Source organism: Kogia breviceps, chromosome 9 (genome assembly GCF_026419965.1).
Source record: "Kogia breviceps isolate mKogBre1 chromosome 9, mKogBre1 haplotype 1, whole genome shotgun sequence".
In the NCBI taxonomy this organism is placed as follows: domain Eukaryota; kingdom Metazoa; phylum Chordata; class Mammalia; order Artiodactyla; family Physeteridae; genus Kogia; species Kogia breviceps.
The window spans coordinates 94,619,443-94,638,931 of NC_081318.1; the positions used below are offsets into that span (position 1 = coordinate 94,619,443).

The 19,489-nt window shown below is 37.8% G+C and overlaps 1 protein-coding gene across 1 annotated transcript in view; it reads right to left on the bottom strand.

Moving 5' to 3' along the window:
• Positions 1–6,888: 6,888 nt before the first annotated feature.
• The window catches only part of ORC5 (origin recognition complex subunit 5), a 72,737-nt gene continuing 60,136 nt past the window's right edge, over positions 6,889–19,489 (bottom strand). The window contains exons 13-14 of the mRNA XM_059074548.2: positions 16,172–16,284; positions 6,889–7,687 (exon numbers count right to left, since the gene is read on the bottom strand). Coding sequence (XP_058930531.1) covers positions 7,642–7,687; positions 16,172–16,284 — 159 coding nt within the window. The 3' untranslated portion in view covers positions 6,889–7,641. The remainder of the gene's footprint in view (positions 7,688–16,171; positions 16,285–19,489) is intronic.

A 19,489-nucleotide genomic window follows, 5' to 3' on the forward strand; every position in this document is an offset into this window, starting at 1 on the left:
GTTCCAGTAATCCTTTTCAAAAAAAAAAAATCTAAACCAGATCATGTGACTCCTCTGCTCAAAACTCTCCCCATCTCACAAAGAATAAGAACGAAGGCCCATATCCACTCTATTTTAGATTCTTTTTCCCATATAGGTCATTATAGAGTATTGAGAAGAGCTGTGTATTACAGTAGATAATACTGTGCTATACAGTAGGTCCTTACTCGTTATCTATTTTATATATAGTAGTATGTATCTGTCAATCCCAGCCTCTCAATTTATCCCTCCTCTGACCCCCGCTATCCTCCCTGGTAACCATAAGTCTGTTTTCTACATCTGTGAGTCTATTTTGTAAATAAGTTCATTTGTACCATTTTTTTAGATTTCACATATAAGTACTCAAATATATGCCCAGGAGCAGGATTGCAGGATCATATGGTAGTTCTATTTTTAGTTTTTTAAGGAACCTCCATACTGTTCTCCATATTGACTGTATTAATTTACATTCCCACCAACAGTGTAGAAGGGTTCCCTTTTCTCCACATCCTCTCCAGCATGTACTGTTTGTAGACTTTTTGATGATGACCATTCTGACTGGTGTGAGGTGATACCTCACTGTAATTTTGATTTGGATTTCTCTAATAATTAGTGATGTTGAGCATATTTTCATGTGTTTCTTGGCCATCTGTATGTCTTTGGAGAAATGTCTATTTAGATCCTCTGCCCATTTTTTGATTGGGTTGTTTTTTTTCATATTGAGCTGAATGAGCTGTTTGTATATTTTGGAGATTAATCCCTTGTCAGTCGCTTGTATGTATATGTGTAACTGATACACATTGCTGTACAGCAGAAACTAACACAACATTGTAGATCAACTATACTCCAATAAAAATTTTTTAAAAAGAAACAGTTAAAATATGCAAATGCAATAAAATATTTACAACCTATTAAAAAAAGAACCAAAGTCCTTCAATGCCCTGCAAGGCTACACATGACCTGGCACCCATTTCCTCTCTGATCCCATCTCCTACCAAGGTTGTCTCTGCCTCCTGTACTCCTACCATATTGGCCACCTTGCAGCCAGAGCTCCTGTGCTTTGGAGGAATGGAGAAGAGATGTTTGATGAGGGTATGTGTACAAGAAACAGTCTGTCACACTAACTCAAATTTTTAAAGGACATAAAATATATTCCATCTGCATTCCATATTTTAATTTTCAGCCTATTATGCTCTGTGTGGTGATTTAAAGCACACTTGCAAATTCTGTGACACTCCTTCTATCAAGAGGTGGGTATAACAATTCCCTTCCCTTTAAATAAAAGGAGGACTTAATCACTGCCTTAATCACAATACTGCAAAAGTGATGCTATGAAACTTCCGAGGCTTGATTAGAAAAGGCCATGCAGCATCTGCTAGTTTCTCTTGGCATGCTGACTTTTGGAACCTCGTCACTATTCCATGAAGTGGAGAGAGCACATGAGAGACCATGGGTAGGTATTCCAGGTAGGAGCCATTAGCCAGTGTCAGCCTCCAGACAAGGGTGAGGAAACCAGCTTTCATGTGATCCAACTCCAGTCTCAAGTTGCCCCAAGGGATACCACATTGAGCCAAGCTCTGCTCAAACTGCAGATTCATGATCAAAATAAATGACTGCTGTTTTTGCTTTGTCATACAGATATAGATAATGGAACGTCCTGTTTCCACACCATTTTTTATTTGTATTTCTACAAATTAGCATCTACTTCACTGCCCTCCTCCTTCCATACTTCAACTTTTGTCTCTCTCCCCTCACTTTGGTGCTTCTTTTGTTTTCTCCCATTTTATTATCATGACAAGCATTTTAAATAAGCAATTCTACTGAAAGAGACATACTGGCCACACATATTTGAGAATTGGTTTTTGATGTTATAGCTTTGAAATATATTGCTTTTCATTATGTTGATGTGGTTTCACATTTTATATACTTGGATGTAAGTGATTTAAAAAAAAAAAAAAAGTTGTCACTCTAAATATTTTTGATGAAATACCAAACTTAAGTCCTACCAGTCATGTTGCACAGGCTGCTATGACAATCATTAATCTTCACCTGATCTGTCCTTTCTTTCCCAATATAAAAGACACAATTACCTCTTTTCTTTAAACTACCAGAACAATATAGTAACTAAAGTAAATATACCAAAACTTTTACTTACAGACGCTATCTCTGAATGTTGTTTACTGGTGATTTTTACTTCTTCATGATTGCCCCAAATTTCCACAGTAAAAATGTGTTCCTTTTATAATAATTAAAAACAGATTTTAAAATTATGTATAACAGCATTATAAAAAACAAATTCTAAATTGTTTTCTCTTTAAACAGGGGTGGGGCTCTTTTCACATTCTGTTTTTTTTTTTCTTTTTTTTTTACAGTTTAACCCCCAGAACTTTTATCATAAAGAAATCAGGCGACCAGCCCAGGCTGCAGGGAGCTGTGGGCTGTGTCCTCTTCTGTTCAACATTTCCAAAGTTTTATTCTTACCTAAGCTGGGGAGTTAGCTCTCCTAGTCTAGTAATCTAAGAAAATTTCTTTTTATTGGTACATGTTTTATTTCTCCCACATAACTTTCAGTTACAATATCACAATTTTTAAAAATCGATTTTTAAGATCTACTTATTTTTCTCTGTAGGTCACTTCAGCTTAATTATTATGTTTTTATACTCAGAGGCATGTGTAGCAGCTGCCTGTTTTATCCTTCCTCAAGCCATGTGGCTCTTTCCCATGTCTTTCCATCCTCTCGATGACTAGGCTTTAGTTATCAATATTTTTCAATTAAAAAAAGAAAGACTGATGTAGAAAACAGCAGGGGTTTCTATTTCAGCATCCTTTCTCATGATGCTTACGGGGTTAGTGCGTCTCTGTTCCTTTAAGGCTCTCTTCATTTCCAGCTGGATGAATCCCATGAACTAGGATGGCTGAATGTTCCTTCCCAGAGAAAGTGAACCTAAAGTGGTTTCAGAAATTCTAGGGCACACATAAGCCAGTGCAATGCCTTTATTATTATGAAAGTTGGTCCAAAGTGATAAAATCATGTGTTTGGATCTAACATTATCCACAGAACTAAGACGCTAAGTGGGTTTGGTTTTTCCTTTTGGGACCAAATACTAAATGGTACTTAGCCCAGGTCTCTTACTGCCACTTCTTATACTGAAAGGGATGGGGTTTATATGAATAGTGGAGAACTCCTATTTGAAAAAATAAGATTAACCTGCAGTTCTGTGATGAGTTGATTAGCAATAGTTATGACCACCTTCTTAAATGGTTTCTCCCTCACTATGTCAAGAACAGTTTTCACCTCTATTCTTGTGACCCCTACATTAATGCTTGGCAGTAACTCTGATCTCTAACTAGATCCAGCTACACACTTCACACTCCACTTGGATAAGCGCCTCAATGGCACATGTTCAAAACTGAACTCATGATCCTCTTCATCCCACAGACCTAGTCGTTCCCTCACGATTTCCTATTTCGAGGAACGGCTCTCCCAATGTTGACAGCACCTGTTGTCCAGGACAGAAATCTGTCTCCTTTGTCCACTGCTGTATCTCCTACTCCTACACCCAACACAAAGCTTGACACTTGGATGGTACTTGGTTTTTTTTTTTTTTTTTTTTTGGTATGCAGGCCTCTCACTGTTGTGGTCTCTCCCGTTGCGGAGCACAGGCTCCGGACGCACAGGCTCAGCGGCCATGGCTCACGGGCCCAGCTGCTCCATGGCATGTGGGATCTTCCCGGACCAGGGCACGAACCTGTATCCCCTGCATCAGCAGGCGGACTCTCAACCACTGAGCCACCAGGGAAGCCCAGTTATTTGATGAATACTGGATAATTTTATGGAGACTCCCATTAAATAGGACTCTCAACTTCCTCAAAGACCAATGAAATGGATTATGGTTTATCCAAAAACCCAAGCGAATCTCTACTGCCTCTAAAATCCAGACTCTTTTCTCATGCCAAAGCTACCACTATTTACTCAAACAGCTGAATTCCTCCTAAAATCCCATCATTATTGTGCATCAACATGCAGTTAAATGAATGAATTGATTATAATTTTCTCTGCTCTACCAAATTTCTACTTCTCAAACTGTGCTTCATGAATGTGTCACTGCTGGAAAATGAACACTAACTGTGCATTGAGGGCATTTAACAGCAAATTTGAGTGAAACGTTGATATCTTGATAGGAAAGACTTCTTTGAGCTCTACTAAGCATTTCTGAAAGCAAATTGTGTCAGCAGACTGAAATTACATGTGATTACATATGATACAGTCACACTTTGTAGGAGATGAAGCTTTCAAAGTGTAGGGGATGAAGCTGAATAATATCAACCTCTGGTTAATTACCTCCAATCTAAGTCTCTGCTCATGGAAAAAGGCATAAGATGCAACTATGGTACTCAACAGTGTGAGACTTCAGGTAAAAGTAGAGGATGCTATTACAGTCCTGGTCACATACTTGGGCAGTTGTGGCATTTCACCTACGATTTTAGAGACTCTCTGAGTACTTAATGTGATAAGGGATGCATTATTCCTGGACTTGGTCCATTACTTTTCTTTTCTTTGCATAGTACAAGCAGAGTAGGGCATACCTTGGAGTAACAAAGGAGGCTTCTTCTTATGCTGAGCTTTCCTTGCTCCAGACCACCTTAATTACGTTAAACAGTTGTTGGTTAACTAATACAGCCATCACACCTTGAGGGCAAACAATGTAACTCCTCAGTCACCTGCTCTCTGATTGAACATTCTCAGTTCATGCTTTTGACTATTCAACAAGATCCTGAAAAATAAGTAATGAAACCTACATGTGAATTAGAACCCAGAAGAAAATCATTCAATTCTAAAAATAAACATCCAAGGTATTGCGTCCGTTTGAATAATTCAAAAAATTTTAACAAGAAGTTTCCTAGATAGGATTAGGTAAGAGTACCTCTTCTCTATTTAGTTGAGATGCTGTCACATTCTGTCACTTAACTCCTTTCAAGGTCACAAATATTTCATGATAAAAATAATAGCTAACATTTACTGAGCACTTACAAAATGTCAAGTTACCTTACTTAGATCGGGGTTTCTCAACCTTGGCACTACTGATACTTTGGACCAGATAATTCTGTTGTGGGACATGCATTTAGGATGGCTAGGAGCATCCTAGGTCTCTACCCTCCCCTACCCCACACCCAGTTGTGACAACCAAAAATGTCTCCAGAAATTGCTAAATACTCTCTGGTGGGCAAAACTGCCTCCAGTTGAGATCTACCACCTTAAATATATCAACTTATTTATTAATTCTCTAAACAGCTGCATGAGGGAAGTTCTACTTTCCATTGTATAGGTGAGAAAACAAGAGGCACAGAGAGATTCAATAATTTACCTGACATCACACAGCTCCTAGAAATACAACTGGTATTTGACAAAGGTAGTCTGACTCAAGAGCCCCAGCTCTTAACTGCTGCCCTAGAGATTTGACCCTTTTGACTTTTTAGGGCTTAATGAAAAGAGACTTGTTGGATCAGAATCCCTTCCAGAGTTACTGAAAAGGAACTATTTCAGCAATGAAGACTGATTCAGGGATTGAAACTGACTTGAAAATAAGAGGGGGAATAAGGTCTCCACCTTACTATGTATATCTGAGTCATGGTAATGGAAAGAAGACATTTTTTAAATGGAGGATCAACCATGTATAAAAAATCTAAACTCCCACAGCCTGGTAACTTTGTTCTTCTACCACCTAAATCATTTTTAGATCTAGGTAGAATAGATGCTTAATATAATTTAGGTACCTCCTCTCTTAAGAGAAATATCTGGCCCACCAGCCAGAATCATTCTCATCATTCGATTCCCTCCTCTAATTGGAGATTTATATCTTCCAATTAGAAAACTCATTTACAGATGACCCTTGTTAAAATGCTAATATCCACATTAAGCTCTGTTAGTCTTCATTTAAATAAATTAATCAAGTTAGTTAGTGAGTCACTTAGCAAGCCATTAGTAAGTAAATTACAAAACATAAAGTTCTCATGGCCCAGTCAGAGGCAGGGAAAATCTGGTTACAAGGTGCTTTGCAGGGAAGCCATACATAGGGCTGGTGGCACAGTGTGGGGCAGTACAAGAGAAGCAAGGTGCTGGGCGGGGGACAGGTGGCCAGCAGTGCGAAGGCAGGGAGAGTCACAGACAGGAAACCCTGCCTCCTTTCTGTCTTCCCAGTTCCCTATTTGACAATCTTTGTCCCCCCCTCATATTCCAGTTCTTCCCTCAAAAGGCAGATTGGTCCCAGGCTATCCAGGAAAGCTGCACAGTAGACCTGCCACTTTATAGCAAACTATGAGGGGCTGAAAATCCCCGAAGTGGCATTGCCCTTCCTTGAATCAGCTACTCAAACTGCCTTCTACTTGAATGATACACAGATTTCTACGTGCAGTAAGCCTAAGCCTGAATTTGCAATGCACACGGCTTTCCCCTGGTCCTGGCTTCTACAAACATCTGTGGAACACAAAATTTCACCATCTTCCATGGGACAAGAGACACAGGGTGAGGGTGCTCCATGCTATGCTGTGTAGGCAGACAAAAAGGAATTTCATTCCTTCTCCCCCTACTCAGTACCTCTAAATAAATGCAAGTAGACAACCACTCGTTTTCTTTGATCCAGAAAGTGTCCGTCACTACATTAAAAGGCTTCCTATTTGGGGGTGCCTATTGTGAGAATTTTTCTTCAAAAAAAGAATGAAAGAATAAAATGCAACTGAAATTTAAACTAGGCTCCGTAATTAAGCACTTTAAATCGGCTCTAAATAATTTTCAAGCGTTTACATGCTAACAAAAAAGTCTTAAAAAATATGAATAGACAAGAAAATCAGACCCAAGGTTCATAACTGATATAACAGGAAAAAATTTTATTGTGGAACTATTAAAGGCCAATGATCAAAAAAAAGGAAAGAAAACCATCATGCCGATTAAAAAGCTATGTTGGGTAGTTAATTGCAAAAGTGACCAGATAAACCTCACCTAAGCATACTTCAGTTATCAAGTAGGCTTAGAGGTGGAAAGCTGCCCTATATCTGATCAAACTACCTTGCCTTTTGAGAAAATCAGGGTGAAAGCTAAGCATATACAAGCTTGGATCTTAAAAAAAACCAAAAAACTTCTACTTATTATATTTTGCAACTATGTTTTTTTAAAGTGGTGGCCTTAGGAAAATCTGCTTTGGCAAGCAACTGCAGAGGCTCCTGTGGAGAGGAAGTGAGAAGACTGGGCTTATATACAAGGGCTGCTGGCACGTTCAAAGTGCAGGGGATAGTTCACAGAGTAAAATGTAGTCCTAAGTAAATGGGTTTCAGGCAATTTCAGTGTTAAGATAACATCATTAAGAGTAGAACAGATTGTGCTCAAACCCTGCTGTTTATAATTAACACGTTCCTTCCAAATACTCCAGGGTCCCTGGTAAATAGTCTTCTGCTCACATTCACCCAGACCAATCAGAGTATTTTCATCAGATTCCATGCTGGGCCAGCACCTGTCTGGACAAATCCAATAGAGCCAAAGAACTCCTCTCCCTGGCCAACTGAGTAGCTGGATGAACACAGCTTGGCTTAGTCATTGTCACAGTGTCCATATGGCTTTGAAGCTTGTTTTCACAAGAAATCATACAAGTATTTTATTATGTCAAAGTTCACCGTCCTATAAACAAAAACAGATAGTATGTTAGCATCCTCACCTCCTAGACTGCTCAGCTTTGTACGTATGATTCTGAGAATCACATGCAAAATAATTCACAACTATTGCTAAACAATCCTAAGATACTGTCAAAAGCATCATGATAGAACTGACATTATTTTTTAAAATGTCACTAGGAACAGTTTCTTTAAAAAGTTTTTCTCCCCAACGCATAAAGTTTGCTTTTCTAAAAAAAGGAAACGAAGTTAGAATTATCCAACATTTTGTATTTCAGTTATACTACAGAAAGTTTGGATTTCATCTGAAAGCTATTTGCTTTTTGTCTAATAACCAGAATAAAGTAATTAGAGATGCAGAAGTATCTAAATCTTCTTTGCTTTTGAACATTGTTTATCTTCCAAAACACCTGTTTTATCATTACATAATGCATAGCTCATCTGTCCTCATTTTTAGTTTTCATTCTTTTCAGTCTTTTAACATTGGCTGACCTGTGTGTGTATTGTAACTAAATCTGTATCATACAAGAATACGATACAACAAACAGACGATGTGAATGTATATTTTTGTACTCTGATGGCAGGCAGAATAAAATAGCAGGAGACAGAGACATATAATTATTTTCCTTTCTCTAAACTCATTCTTCACTATAAATATTCAGACTTGGAGGTTTATTATTTGAATAAATGGTCAAAATAATTAGATATAATGATCTAGCAATAAGTATAAAATTAAAGCCTTAAAGTATTCAATTCTACAAAAATAATCATCCATGTGAGAACAGCCTTTAAAGATGCACTAATTGCATGCTCTTACTTATTAAACCATCATCAATTATTGTTTTTGCCTATCACTTTGTAATATACTTTCTAAAAAAGTTTCTAAGCAAATGACTGACATATCAAATATTTTTAAAAATCTGGAATGGGGAACTATAGATACTGCTTATGAAAACACATTTTAAAATAGCTCAAATGAGATGCTATGGCTATTGTGGTACCTAATGATGGAATGAAGAGTACTTTGTTTCATTACAACAGTGTCTCTTAGAAGAACACTAAAACTTTCCAAATTGTATAAAAACACTGCCAAAACAATTCTGTTATCATTAGCAGTAATAAAACAACTAAAAATAGTTACTAAAATAAAAACTTATCTCAGGCATAAAGACACAAAAGGTATGGTTATTATATCATAAAGCTGTTTATTTTTACGTGCTTTTCTTTCATTCAACTCTAGAGCCCCACCAAATTTACTAGTAACAAGGTACCACTAACAAATCATTTTTTAAAAAATCATGAAAAGATTTTTCATGATTGGTTGAAAAGATCTTTTTAAGAGGATTTTAGAAGAAAACAGACATAGTAGGCTATTTTTAAACACAGGTAGTAAAAAGGCAGGTTGAATTTGTATATCTCTCCAGGCACATTTCCCCACAATGAATTTGGGTCTTAAGGTTATAAACCTAAAGTGACAAGGTAAAGTGAACTTAATGTTAATGTTAAGTTTTATTGTCTTTTGGATTTTTTTCTTTCTCTCTCTCTTTTTTTTTTTGGCATTCAGTGGAAAAGAAAAAGTTTAGAAGAGGCTAAGATGAAAACAATTAAAATTCTAACACTATGGGACCAGAAGGCATTATTTGATAGACTATTACAAAGCCATACAAAATGATCAATATGAAGCCGTAACTACAATATTAAGAGAGGTAAGGAGAAAAGAGAATTTCAACTATGTTGTGATAGCTACAGAGAAATGTTTGTATAATGGACTAGTACTAGAACATAAACAAATGAAAATACTGTGATTTGTTAGTGGTAGGACTCCTTCATCTTATCTAATAATCTATTTAACAATGCAGCATAGTTTATGCAATAAATTTTTCTTTTTAGAACGAATGGACTGACTTAAAAATACTAAGCAATTTACACTAAAAACACTAAGCATTTAAAGGTTCACTACATTCCATTTCTCTGCTTTACCACTGAGAAGTACTCAAGCAAACTGAATCATACAGTTAAGATTTTGGGGCTTTTAAAAAAACTAAATTAATTGTGAAATGAATATGTAAGATCATTCCTCTAAGAAACATTTACTGCCCAAGATGTATGACTATCTTTCTCTATCATCCTTCCATCCCCCAGTATAAACAGGTGACTTACCCAACTGATCCCCACATATATTATTTTAAGACACAGCAGAATTTGATAGAATAACCACAGGGCAACATCAAAACTTAAATCACACATTCCAAAGAGTTTTTAAACACTACAGGAGATTCTCTCTCTCATAGAACACAAATAATTTTTTTCTAAAGTAAGCATCTAGAAAGAAATAGGATAAACAAAAATAATGTTGGTGGCACTCTGCCTAGGAGTAATTCTTAAACCAGAATTTAGAATACTTTAATACAAGTTAATTACATGGCACATATCTAAGGATTTAATTTTGCCTTTATCCTTTTATTTCACTTTGTTGATGCTTTTACTACACTGAAATACTTTTTTCTCATGGGATACTGTTTTATTTCCTTTTACTTTTGTAGGCAGTTTGAGTTTTTCATTTTTAGCTTGGTCCTTCGGACAATTTGCAATCATAGAACTTTAAGTTGCAATCGTAGGTTATTTTGTAGTGTCTACCCACTGACTGTGGAGGGAAAAAATTAGAAACTTTAACTACCGTTAACATTAAGAACAACCCAGGGACAATATTTAATACACTTCTTGTCATCTGTCCTCTCCCATACTCTACCTCCATATTCTGTGCTCCTTTCTGGAACCAGCCTCCTAATGCTTCTCTGTCCAAATCTTTCCACTGTTCCTTGGTCAAGAACATTCTCTATGTCCTCTACCTCTTCCATGAATGAATGGTTTTTCTCCTCTCCCAGGCTTAACTGAAAGTTGGTTCCCCCTGAAGCACCAAGCCTCTTCTTCAGATCTTTCCAGTGAGGTTAGACTCTACTGTAGCCCAGGCAGTCCTGGCAGGTGGGCTTGGTGTCCCTGTGCAAAAAACTCTGCTTCTCTGAGTCTCAGACCGTTCCACTAACCACTCTTTATCCCCATGTCACCACCTCTTAGTCAGCTAATAATGCAGCACCCAGTTTAGTCTTCCTCTCCATCCCAAGATCTGCCTCAGCTTTACTGACTTCACTGCACACTATCCTTCTCTCTTACCTCCAGTGGAGACAACTAGTTCACAAACCTCTCTTCGCTTTCTCCTGATCTACAAATAATTACTGAGTATTATGTGCCAGGCAGTGAACTATTAGCCCTCTACTGGCTTTACTTCCTTCCTTCCCTTCCTAGCTTAGACTCCATGGTTTGTCACTTCAAGCATTCATTTGCTAGCATCCACTGAATTCACCTGGCAAAACCCCAATCCTATGTGATTTCAATTACAGCCCTTTGCTGTCCCAGTACCTGGCATATGGAATGCTGTTGGAGAAGATCACAAGTTTCACAGATTGCTGCCACTGTAAATTCAAGGTCAGGAACCTCAACTGGGCCCTCAACACTAGCATCAGGTTGCTTTCCTTGTCAGCACTTTCTCCCATTCCCCACAGCAGCTATTTCAAATATCCATATTCCTCTCAAACTGCTAGTACTTCTGTCTTTAGTCTCAATATTGCCTCCTCCTTTACAGGCAAAATAGAAGACATCAGATCAGACCTCCTTCAACTTCTTGCCACCAAATCTCCCAATTCACCTCCATCTGAACCCACCTTTTCCTCTTGTTACAATGCAAAGGGATTCCCCTCTCTCATCAAGGCCCATTTCTTTAACTAATGTTTCTAAATCCCATGTTCTACACCTTTTCAAGGACTTTGTGCTTTAAGTTAATACCTCTCTTTTGTATCATTAACTCTCCTTCTCTACGAGTTCTTTCCTATAAGCATTTAAATATGCTCAAATCTTTAAAAAATAATTAACTGCTCACAACCCCACAATCTGTTTAGTAGGTAACTCTTCCTCTTTATAGCAAAAACATTCTAGAATGTAGGCACATGAGGAAAGGATACAAATCTGTTATACTTCTTGCTAGATCCCCAAAGCCTAGCATAGGGATTATAATGGACAACACAATAAATCTTAAGTGAATAAAAAGCATTCTATTTACTGCCTCAAGTTTCTTATAAATACTACTTAAATGCCCTATAACCTGACTTCTACCCCACTGTATCCCTGAAAGTGTTCTTGATAAAGTTACAAATGACTGCTTTACCATTAAATCGGATAGACTCGGCCTGATTTCTTGGCAGCAACTGACAATTTTGACCATTACTCCCTTGCCTTAGGTTTTTCTACCTTTCTTGTATAATATACAACTTTTTATATCACTGTTTTATCTACTTAAGCTTGTATCATGAGTGTTTTCCTGTGTTTTTATCCTTCAAAATTATGATTTTTAAATAACCGCACAATGGTTTCTTTGTAAGAATATATAATAAATTACTGATCCATTCCCTTACTTTGGATATTCAGGTTGTGTCCTGTGATCTAATTGTTCATTCTCTGGCATGGGTGTCTGGAACTAGGGCTACCTACTTCATCTTTGCTAACTATCCTCGGGATCTGTGATCTCCACCAAACCTCAATTTGGAATGAAACTCTGTCTCCTTAGGAGCTCCCTTCTTCTTGCCGCCCCCAGAGTCAAGTCCACAATCGTTCCCTTTCATCTGAAATTTTACTGCTAATCATGATTTTTAAAAAACATGCAATACTTTGGACACTTGGCATATATTAAGTTTAGAGTCTTGTGCTGGGTTTGAGTAAGGCAATGACTTACACAGTCTCTGCTGAGTTTCATGGACTTATACTGTAGGGAGGAAGTTCTAATGACTGAATTAATTATTTACGTAAAATAATGATAAGTCTCAGAAGATAAGGGGACCTGTATAACTGTTTATAGTGTGTGTGTGCAGGCGTGAGCAATGGGAGGTCATTGTATGTCTGAGATGGCTTCTTCAAGGAAGAGACATTTAAACTGAAATCTAAAGGTTACGCAGCAGTTAGCTAGATAAAGGAGAGGAGGAGTTGGGAAGTGCTGCATATGCAATGAATGGTGTATATGAAGAACTGAAAGCAGCCAGAGAGGTTAAAGTACAAATACCTAGGAGAGAAGATGTGCGTGGCAGGCGTGGCTGGGTGTAAAGGCCGGGGCCAGGTCACTGGGGCCTCGCCGGCTATTTTAAACATTCTGTCTTTTATCCTAAGAGTTATGGGAAACTATTGATATTAAAGACTTTTAAGTAGGAAGGTGATATTAAATTTTTATAAGATCATTCTGGCAATAGTGTGGACAACAAATCATAAGGGAATAAGAATAGACAGAAGACCAATTAGGAAGCTACCAGAGAAGAGATGATGGTGGCCTGGTCTAGAGGGCTAACATAACAAATGACAAAAGTGAATGAATTTGAGATACAATAGGAGGGACTCAACAGGCTCAAAAGGACTAATGCTTGGATACTGCGAGTGTGGGAGTGAGAAATGTCAAAAATAACTCCCAGGTTTCAGGCCCGTGCAACACGGCAGACTGCAGTGCTAACTGCTGAACCAGGGAACACTGGAAGAAAGCTGCATCGCTCCCTTTTTGCTGGCAGCCAGAAGCAGAGGTAGGAGCTCCTGAGTTCAGTTTTGGAAATACATTGATATAGGTGGGAAACACCCAGTAAAGGTCAAGAATATTAGAAAAAGGTCTGGCCTTTAAAAACTGGGGAGTAAGATTAGTGCATAGATAGTTGTTGAAGCAGGGGTAAAGCTACAATTACCCAGGAAAAAATATAATATGAAAAGAAAAAAAGAGCCAAGCCTCAAGGACCAGCTACATTTAAAGGTCAGGTGGATAGGATACGCTGGCAAATGAGCTTTAGAAGAAACAGCCAAAGAATAAATATGAAAACCAGAAGACTCGAATCATGGGCTCTAGGAGAAGAGAGTTCTGAGAGACAGAGAGAGGTCGGCCGTGTTGGGCGCCTGAAAAAAAAACAGATAGTCTGAGGACTGCAAAAGGTTCTGGGCAAAGGGAGGAGATGGAATTCAGAGCAGAAGTGGAAGAATCCACCTTCGACAGTAAGAGGATCCCAACCTACTGATACAGGAAAGACAGAAGATGGGCACCAATGGAGGCAGCTGAAGAAGTTCTCAATTGATAGTCTCGATTTAGCTCTCTGAGACAGTGAATGCTCAACAGAGTGAAGACAGACATGAGGACTTGTGGTTTGAATAGAGTCAGGAATCTAGGTTGAAAAGAAGTCTATGAACCACATGCTCTACTGTTCAATCCATGAGGTGGAATGGCTGGGAGGCTGGTAGAAGATCATCAGTCATAAGGAGAACAGGAAAATAGAGCCAGATTGCAACAGTCTCAAAGAAACCCACATTTTCACAAGAAACTGGGGGAAAGTAACAATCTAGAAATGGCAACAAGAAAAAAGGATAGCACTTAAAGAGCATCCAACCCTCAGGGACTGGGGTTTGAGAAAGTAAGAAGCTACCACTAGAGATAACTCTAGGGAAAAAAGCAGTATCTCCAGGTAAGAATCAGGTTTTCATTAAGGCAGTGACGAATATTAGGGAAAGATAAAAGGATCGGGGAGGGAGGGAAAAAATGGCAGGTTAAATCATCAGAAAAGAAGCACAATAACATCACTGGGATGAGAGGGTGGATGAGGGCAGATGTGGAAAGAGGGAGGTGACTATTCTTTGGACACTGCCCATGGAAAGTAAGAAAGAGTAAACACATGTAACAAAGCAAGTTAGAGTTCCCAAGTTCTACGGCAAAATTCCAGGTCTACAATAATTCCTGCTCCCTTCTGAGGTTGTAAATGGAAGTGCACTTCTCTGGATGTGTTTAGTATCAGCGATGCTGTGGATTAAGCAACACACAGCTCAGTTCAGTTCGCTGCATATTCTTCACACGGGGCACTCACAGACCTGTCCTGCATGTGATTACGATGGGGCACAGCTCAACACATACATAGTCATGGCAAAATCCCTGAAGTAAACATTCAGCATTCAAAAGTTATGCCTTTGACAGAGGCTCTTAAGATACAGAGTTTTAAATACCATTATTTAGAAACAGAAAGTTCCTGCTTTATGGTCATGTGGAATGCATTCCAAAAAAGTTTCTGCTCCATTTCCTCAGTGTAAAAGTTTGCCCAGTTTTATCATAACAACACATTTCAAAACCCTCATTTCAAGTTTCAGAGTCTACATGTCATCAAAATGTCTCAATACCTGCTTCATAGTATCACAGAACTTTTAATTCAGAAGAGACTTTGGGGCAGAGGCTGCCAACCCGTGGACTTCAGAAACTTTAAGAAACTGTAAAATTCATTAGAGGAGATCTGCAAATCCATACCTACATCAAGCACTGGTTTTAGGCTGAATAATGTTCCATGCCTACATATTATTACTTTTGAAATATACAAAAATACTTCCATGATTAATTTCAAAAGGATTTTAAAATGGAATCATCATATTCAAAAAGGTTGGGAAGACACTGCATTATGGCTTGTCTTGTGCCACCTACCAGACTACCCACACACTACCTCTTCCACTACAAGTCCTGACAAACTGTTATCCAGTTGCAACCACAATGGCTGGAACATTTTGCCTAACAGCAAGTACACCTCTTCATGAGGAAACTCGTTACATTTTTACATAGCTTTCACTTTGACAGACATACTTTCTTCCCTTGAATTTCTAATGCTCTAGAATTATCAAGAATTAGTTTCATCCATTTTGCACATGACAGCCTCTGAAATACTTGAGGTGGTTACCATATTCTTCCTAAGCCTTTTCTCTCACACCTTGCCCCTCACTCAGGGATGTGACATGGTTCCTCATTCTTCTACTCTCCTCCTGCCCCCTTGGCATGTACCCATCCGTTAATGCCCCCTTTTAAAACTCCAAGCACAGCATAGCATACCACATTTGATCTGCCTATGGCAACACATAGTAGACCTATTATATCCCTTGAACAAGACACCAAGACTTTTAATACCCTGCAGTCATCTAAAATACTTAGACTTTAAGCCAGGTCTCTTCCATCTTGTTTTAGTACCTATGAGTTTTTTTGTTTTTTGTGTTTTTAATTGAGGTAACAATGGTTTATAACATTATATAAGTTTCATGTGTAATTGTATTTTGACTTCTGCATACACTACAGTACATACTAGTTTTTTGTTGTCAACTGCCCATTAAATCCTACCTTGCTACTATGTGACCATTATTCCAGTCTGTTAAGGTCTCTCAGAATCTTGATTTTTTTGCCATATAACATGTTAAGTAATTCTCCCAATTTTATGTCATTTGTAAATTTGATGAGAGGGTTCATTTTACAGTGAAACTTATGCATTCTTGGCACGAAAATGACCTTTTCTTGCTTAAATGACTAATGACATTACATTAGAAAGAAGATTAATTTTTATATTTAGTATATCATTTACATAATTCAAGACATTTAAGTTAACAATTATTCTACACTTACCTAGCAATAGCTCTGATGAAGTCTAGAGATACTGTGCATTTGTATTTTGGTCCATCAAGCTGATCGTCATGGCCAACCAGGGTTAATAGCTGAAGAGTCACTAAAGAGGTAATCTAAAAATAAGAAAGCATTTTTATGAGAAAATGGTTTAATCAGATTACATGATGCCCTTGTTTCTGAAACATTTTATACTTTGATAAAGATACATAACTGAATTCACAAGACCATCTGCAAAGAATATGACTACTTTGAAATTTGTATATACGAATCTGTACATGTGCTTAAAGTCTTAGTTAAACCAATGATCAATCTTTAAGGACTCCACTAGAGACAAATTTATTTCATTTAATGACACACACATGACTGCTAACCTTTAAAAACTATAAACAAAGGAACTTCCTTCTCTCCATAAAAACTTTGGGAAGTTTCTATCTAAATAGCTCAGAATAGCAAATCTGTACTCCCCTGAGAACTGAGCAGTTAAAATGTGAAAGTGGGCCTTTTTCAGAGCTGGGTAGCTGGTGAGGTAAGAAATACATCCTTCAGACCTGGACTTAGTCTTCTTTTACCTACTGATCACCAACTAGGTAGTCAGGAAAACATCAGGTGGATTAATACTGGCAAAAGCAAAAGTGTATTTTGACAGGTCAAAATCAAAATAACTTCACATGCATAAGGCCAACAAAAGTGTTAAATGCTCTGAAATCCAAGAAAGAAAGCTGACCCAAGAGCTGAAATTCTTTGAGTAGCCCATTCTCTTCTCCCAATTTTTTATTCTCATCTCCTGCAGGCCAACAGAAAAAAGAAGCCAGCAATGGCAAGAAGATCTGGAGACTTGGTGACCTGTAACTGCCTGTGGCAATATAAGGGATAAGAATTATAGTATCTGTAATACCTAATCATGTGTCTTAGGAATAAAAAACTGCTCACTTAACTTGAGATCAATACCTTGAGATGCAGTAAACATTCTAAGTAATAAAAACAGTAATAATAGTAGTGATTTGCTTCATACCAAGTACCTATACACAGCATCTCATTTATTCCTCTTGACCCTACAAAGTGGACACTATCATACTCATTTTATAAATGAGCCTTAGAGATGTTAAATAACTTTCCTCAGATCCCAGAACTGGAGGTGGCTTAGCAAGAATTCAAACCTAAGAGTCCTTGCTCACTGTACTATGCTGCAAAGACTCCACTATGTTTCCCATTACAATTTTTTAATTTTATTATTATTATTTTGGCTGCGCCACGCAGCTTGCAGGATCTCAGTTCCCTGACCAGGGATTGAACCTGGGCACGGCAGTGAAAGCACCAAATCCTAACCACTAGACCACCAGGGAACTCTCTCCCATTAAATTTCAAAGGGAAAACTGTTATGCAATGTTCAGTCAGCTGTCATTACTTTATTAACAATTTTTAAAATGAACATATGGATAGATTACCACAGTATTTTGTGTATAGAAAATACTATATTTAGCAAATATAAAACATTTTCTCAATTAGAAAAACATTTTGTACCAATACATCAAAATATGAAGCTCTGCGTTCAAAAGGCTAAGACTTTAATTTCTAATGTTACAAGTTAGATTACGTCTTGAAACATTTTTTAAGTAAATTTATTTATTTTTGGCTGCACTGGGTCTTCGTTGCCGTGCACAGGCTTTCTCTTGTTGCTGCAAGCAGGCTTCTCATTGTGGTGGCTTCTCCTGTTGCAGAGCAAGGGCTCTAGGTGCACGGGCTTCCACAGTTGTGGTTCGAGTGCTCCAGAGCAAAGGCTCAGTAGTTGTGGTGCACGGGCTTAGTTGCTCCGCTGCATGTGGGATCTTCTCGGACCAGGGCTTGAATCCCCTGCACTGGCAGGTGGATTCTTAACTACTGCGCCACCAGAGAAGTGCCAAAACATTTTTTATAGATGTTCTATGTGTTGAAAAGAATATGTATTTTGAAGCTGTTACACTCTCCATTCTACATATATTTATTAGATCAAGCTTGTTTGTGTTGTTGAAATCTTATAAACATCATTTTTTATCTACTTGAGAGAGGTACTAAAATTCTCCCCTTCTAATAAGTTTGTCCTTTTCTCTTTATAATTGTTAGTTTTTGCTTTATATTTTTGAATCTATGTTATTTGGTGCATACATTTAAAATTATGTTTTGCTGGCAAATTAAACCTTTTCATTATTATCTAATGGTCCTTTTTTTCAAAAGTAATGGCTTTGCCTTAAAGTGTGTTTTTTTCTAATATTAATATACCTATATCAGCATTCTTTTAGGTGCTAATCTTTTTTCCTATGTACTTTTCATCATTTTACTTTCAGGTTTTGTATTTTCTTAACTTTAGATATTGCTCACATAAACAACATGAAGTGTGATTTTCTTTTTATAGTCAGTCTAACAACAGTCCTTTTGGCTGGACTATATACTCCATTTGATTTCACTGTAAAGATATTCTAAAATTTTATCACTAACATTATGTCAAGCTTTCTATTTCTCCTTCTTCTATGTGTCTTTCTTATTCCTTTCTTGCCTTTCATTGAACTGAATTATAATATTTTGAGGACTGCCCTGGTGGTCCAGTGGTTAAGACTCTGTACTTCCAAGGCAGGGGGCGTGGGCTTGATCCCTGGTGGGGGAACTAATGTCACACATGCCGTGGGGTGTGGCCAAAAAAAAAAAAAATTAATCCCCACTGAGATGTAGACATTCAAGAAAACACTTGAAAAAGATGGAAAAAAGATAAGAATTATAATATTTTTTCATTCTATTGTTTTACTCCATTACCTTGGAAATAGTTTTATACTCTAATTTCCATTTTAATTTTTTCTTTGGCCCCCAAGCTATTTTAGAATTCTTCTTTAATTTTCAACTCATAAAGTTCCTCTAGTATTTTTCTGATTTTTTTTTTAAGGGGGGGAATATCACAGAATGCGGTCTGTATACTACCAACCCTTTGAAATTTGATGAGAAAGCTGGATTCTTCAGGGGGAAAGAAGAGGGCACAGGGACACGAATGCCACTGTGGCAAAGAGTGAAACTGACCACAGTGGTCACTCTGCCTGTCCTGCCTGCCAAGCCCCTTCCCTCTTTGTCCCAAGAATGTCTTCAGCTGATGGCAAATGAGTGAAAAACATGCCCTCAAAATGGGATGACCCATCACAGGCAAACAAGGTGGAGTGAGACAAGAGTTTTCTCTCTTACTTATACACATACTTATATCCTATCCTCCATTTTGCCTCTTGGACTGCAAAGCCTAAAATATTGACCATGTGGGCCTTTCACTGAAAATGTTTGCCAACCTCAGCATTAAAAAAAATT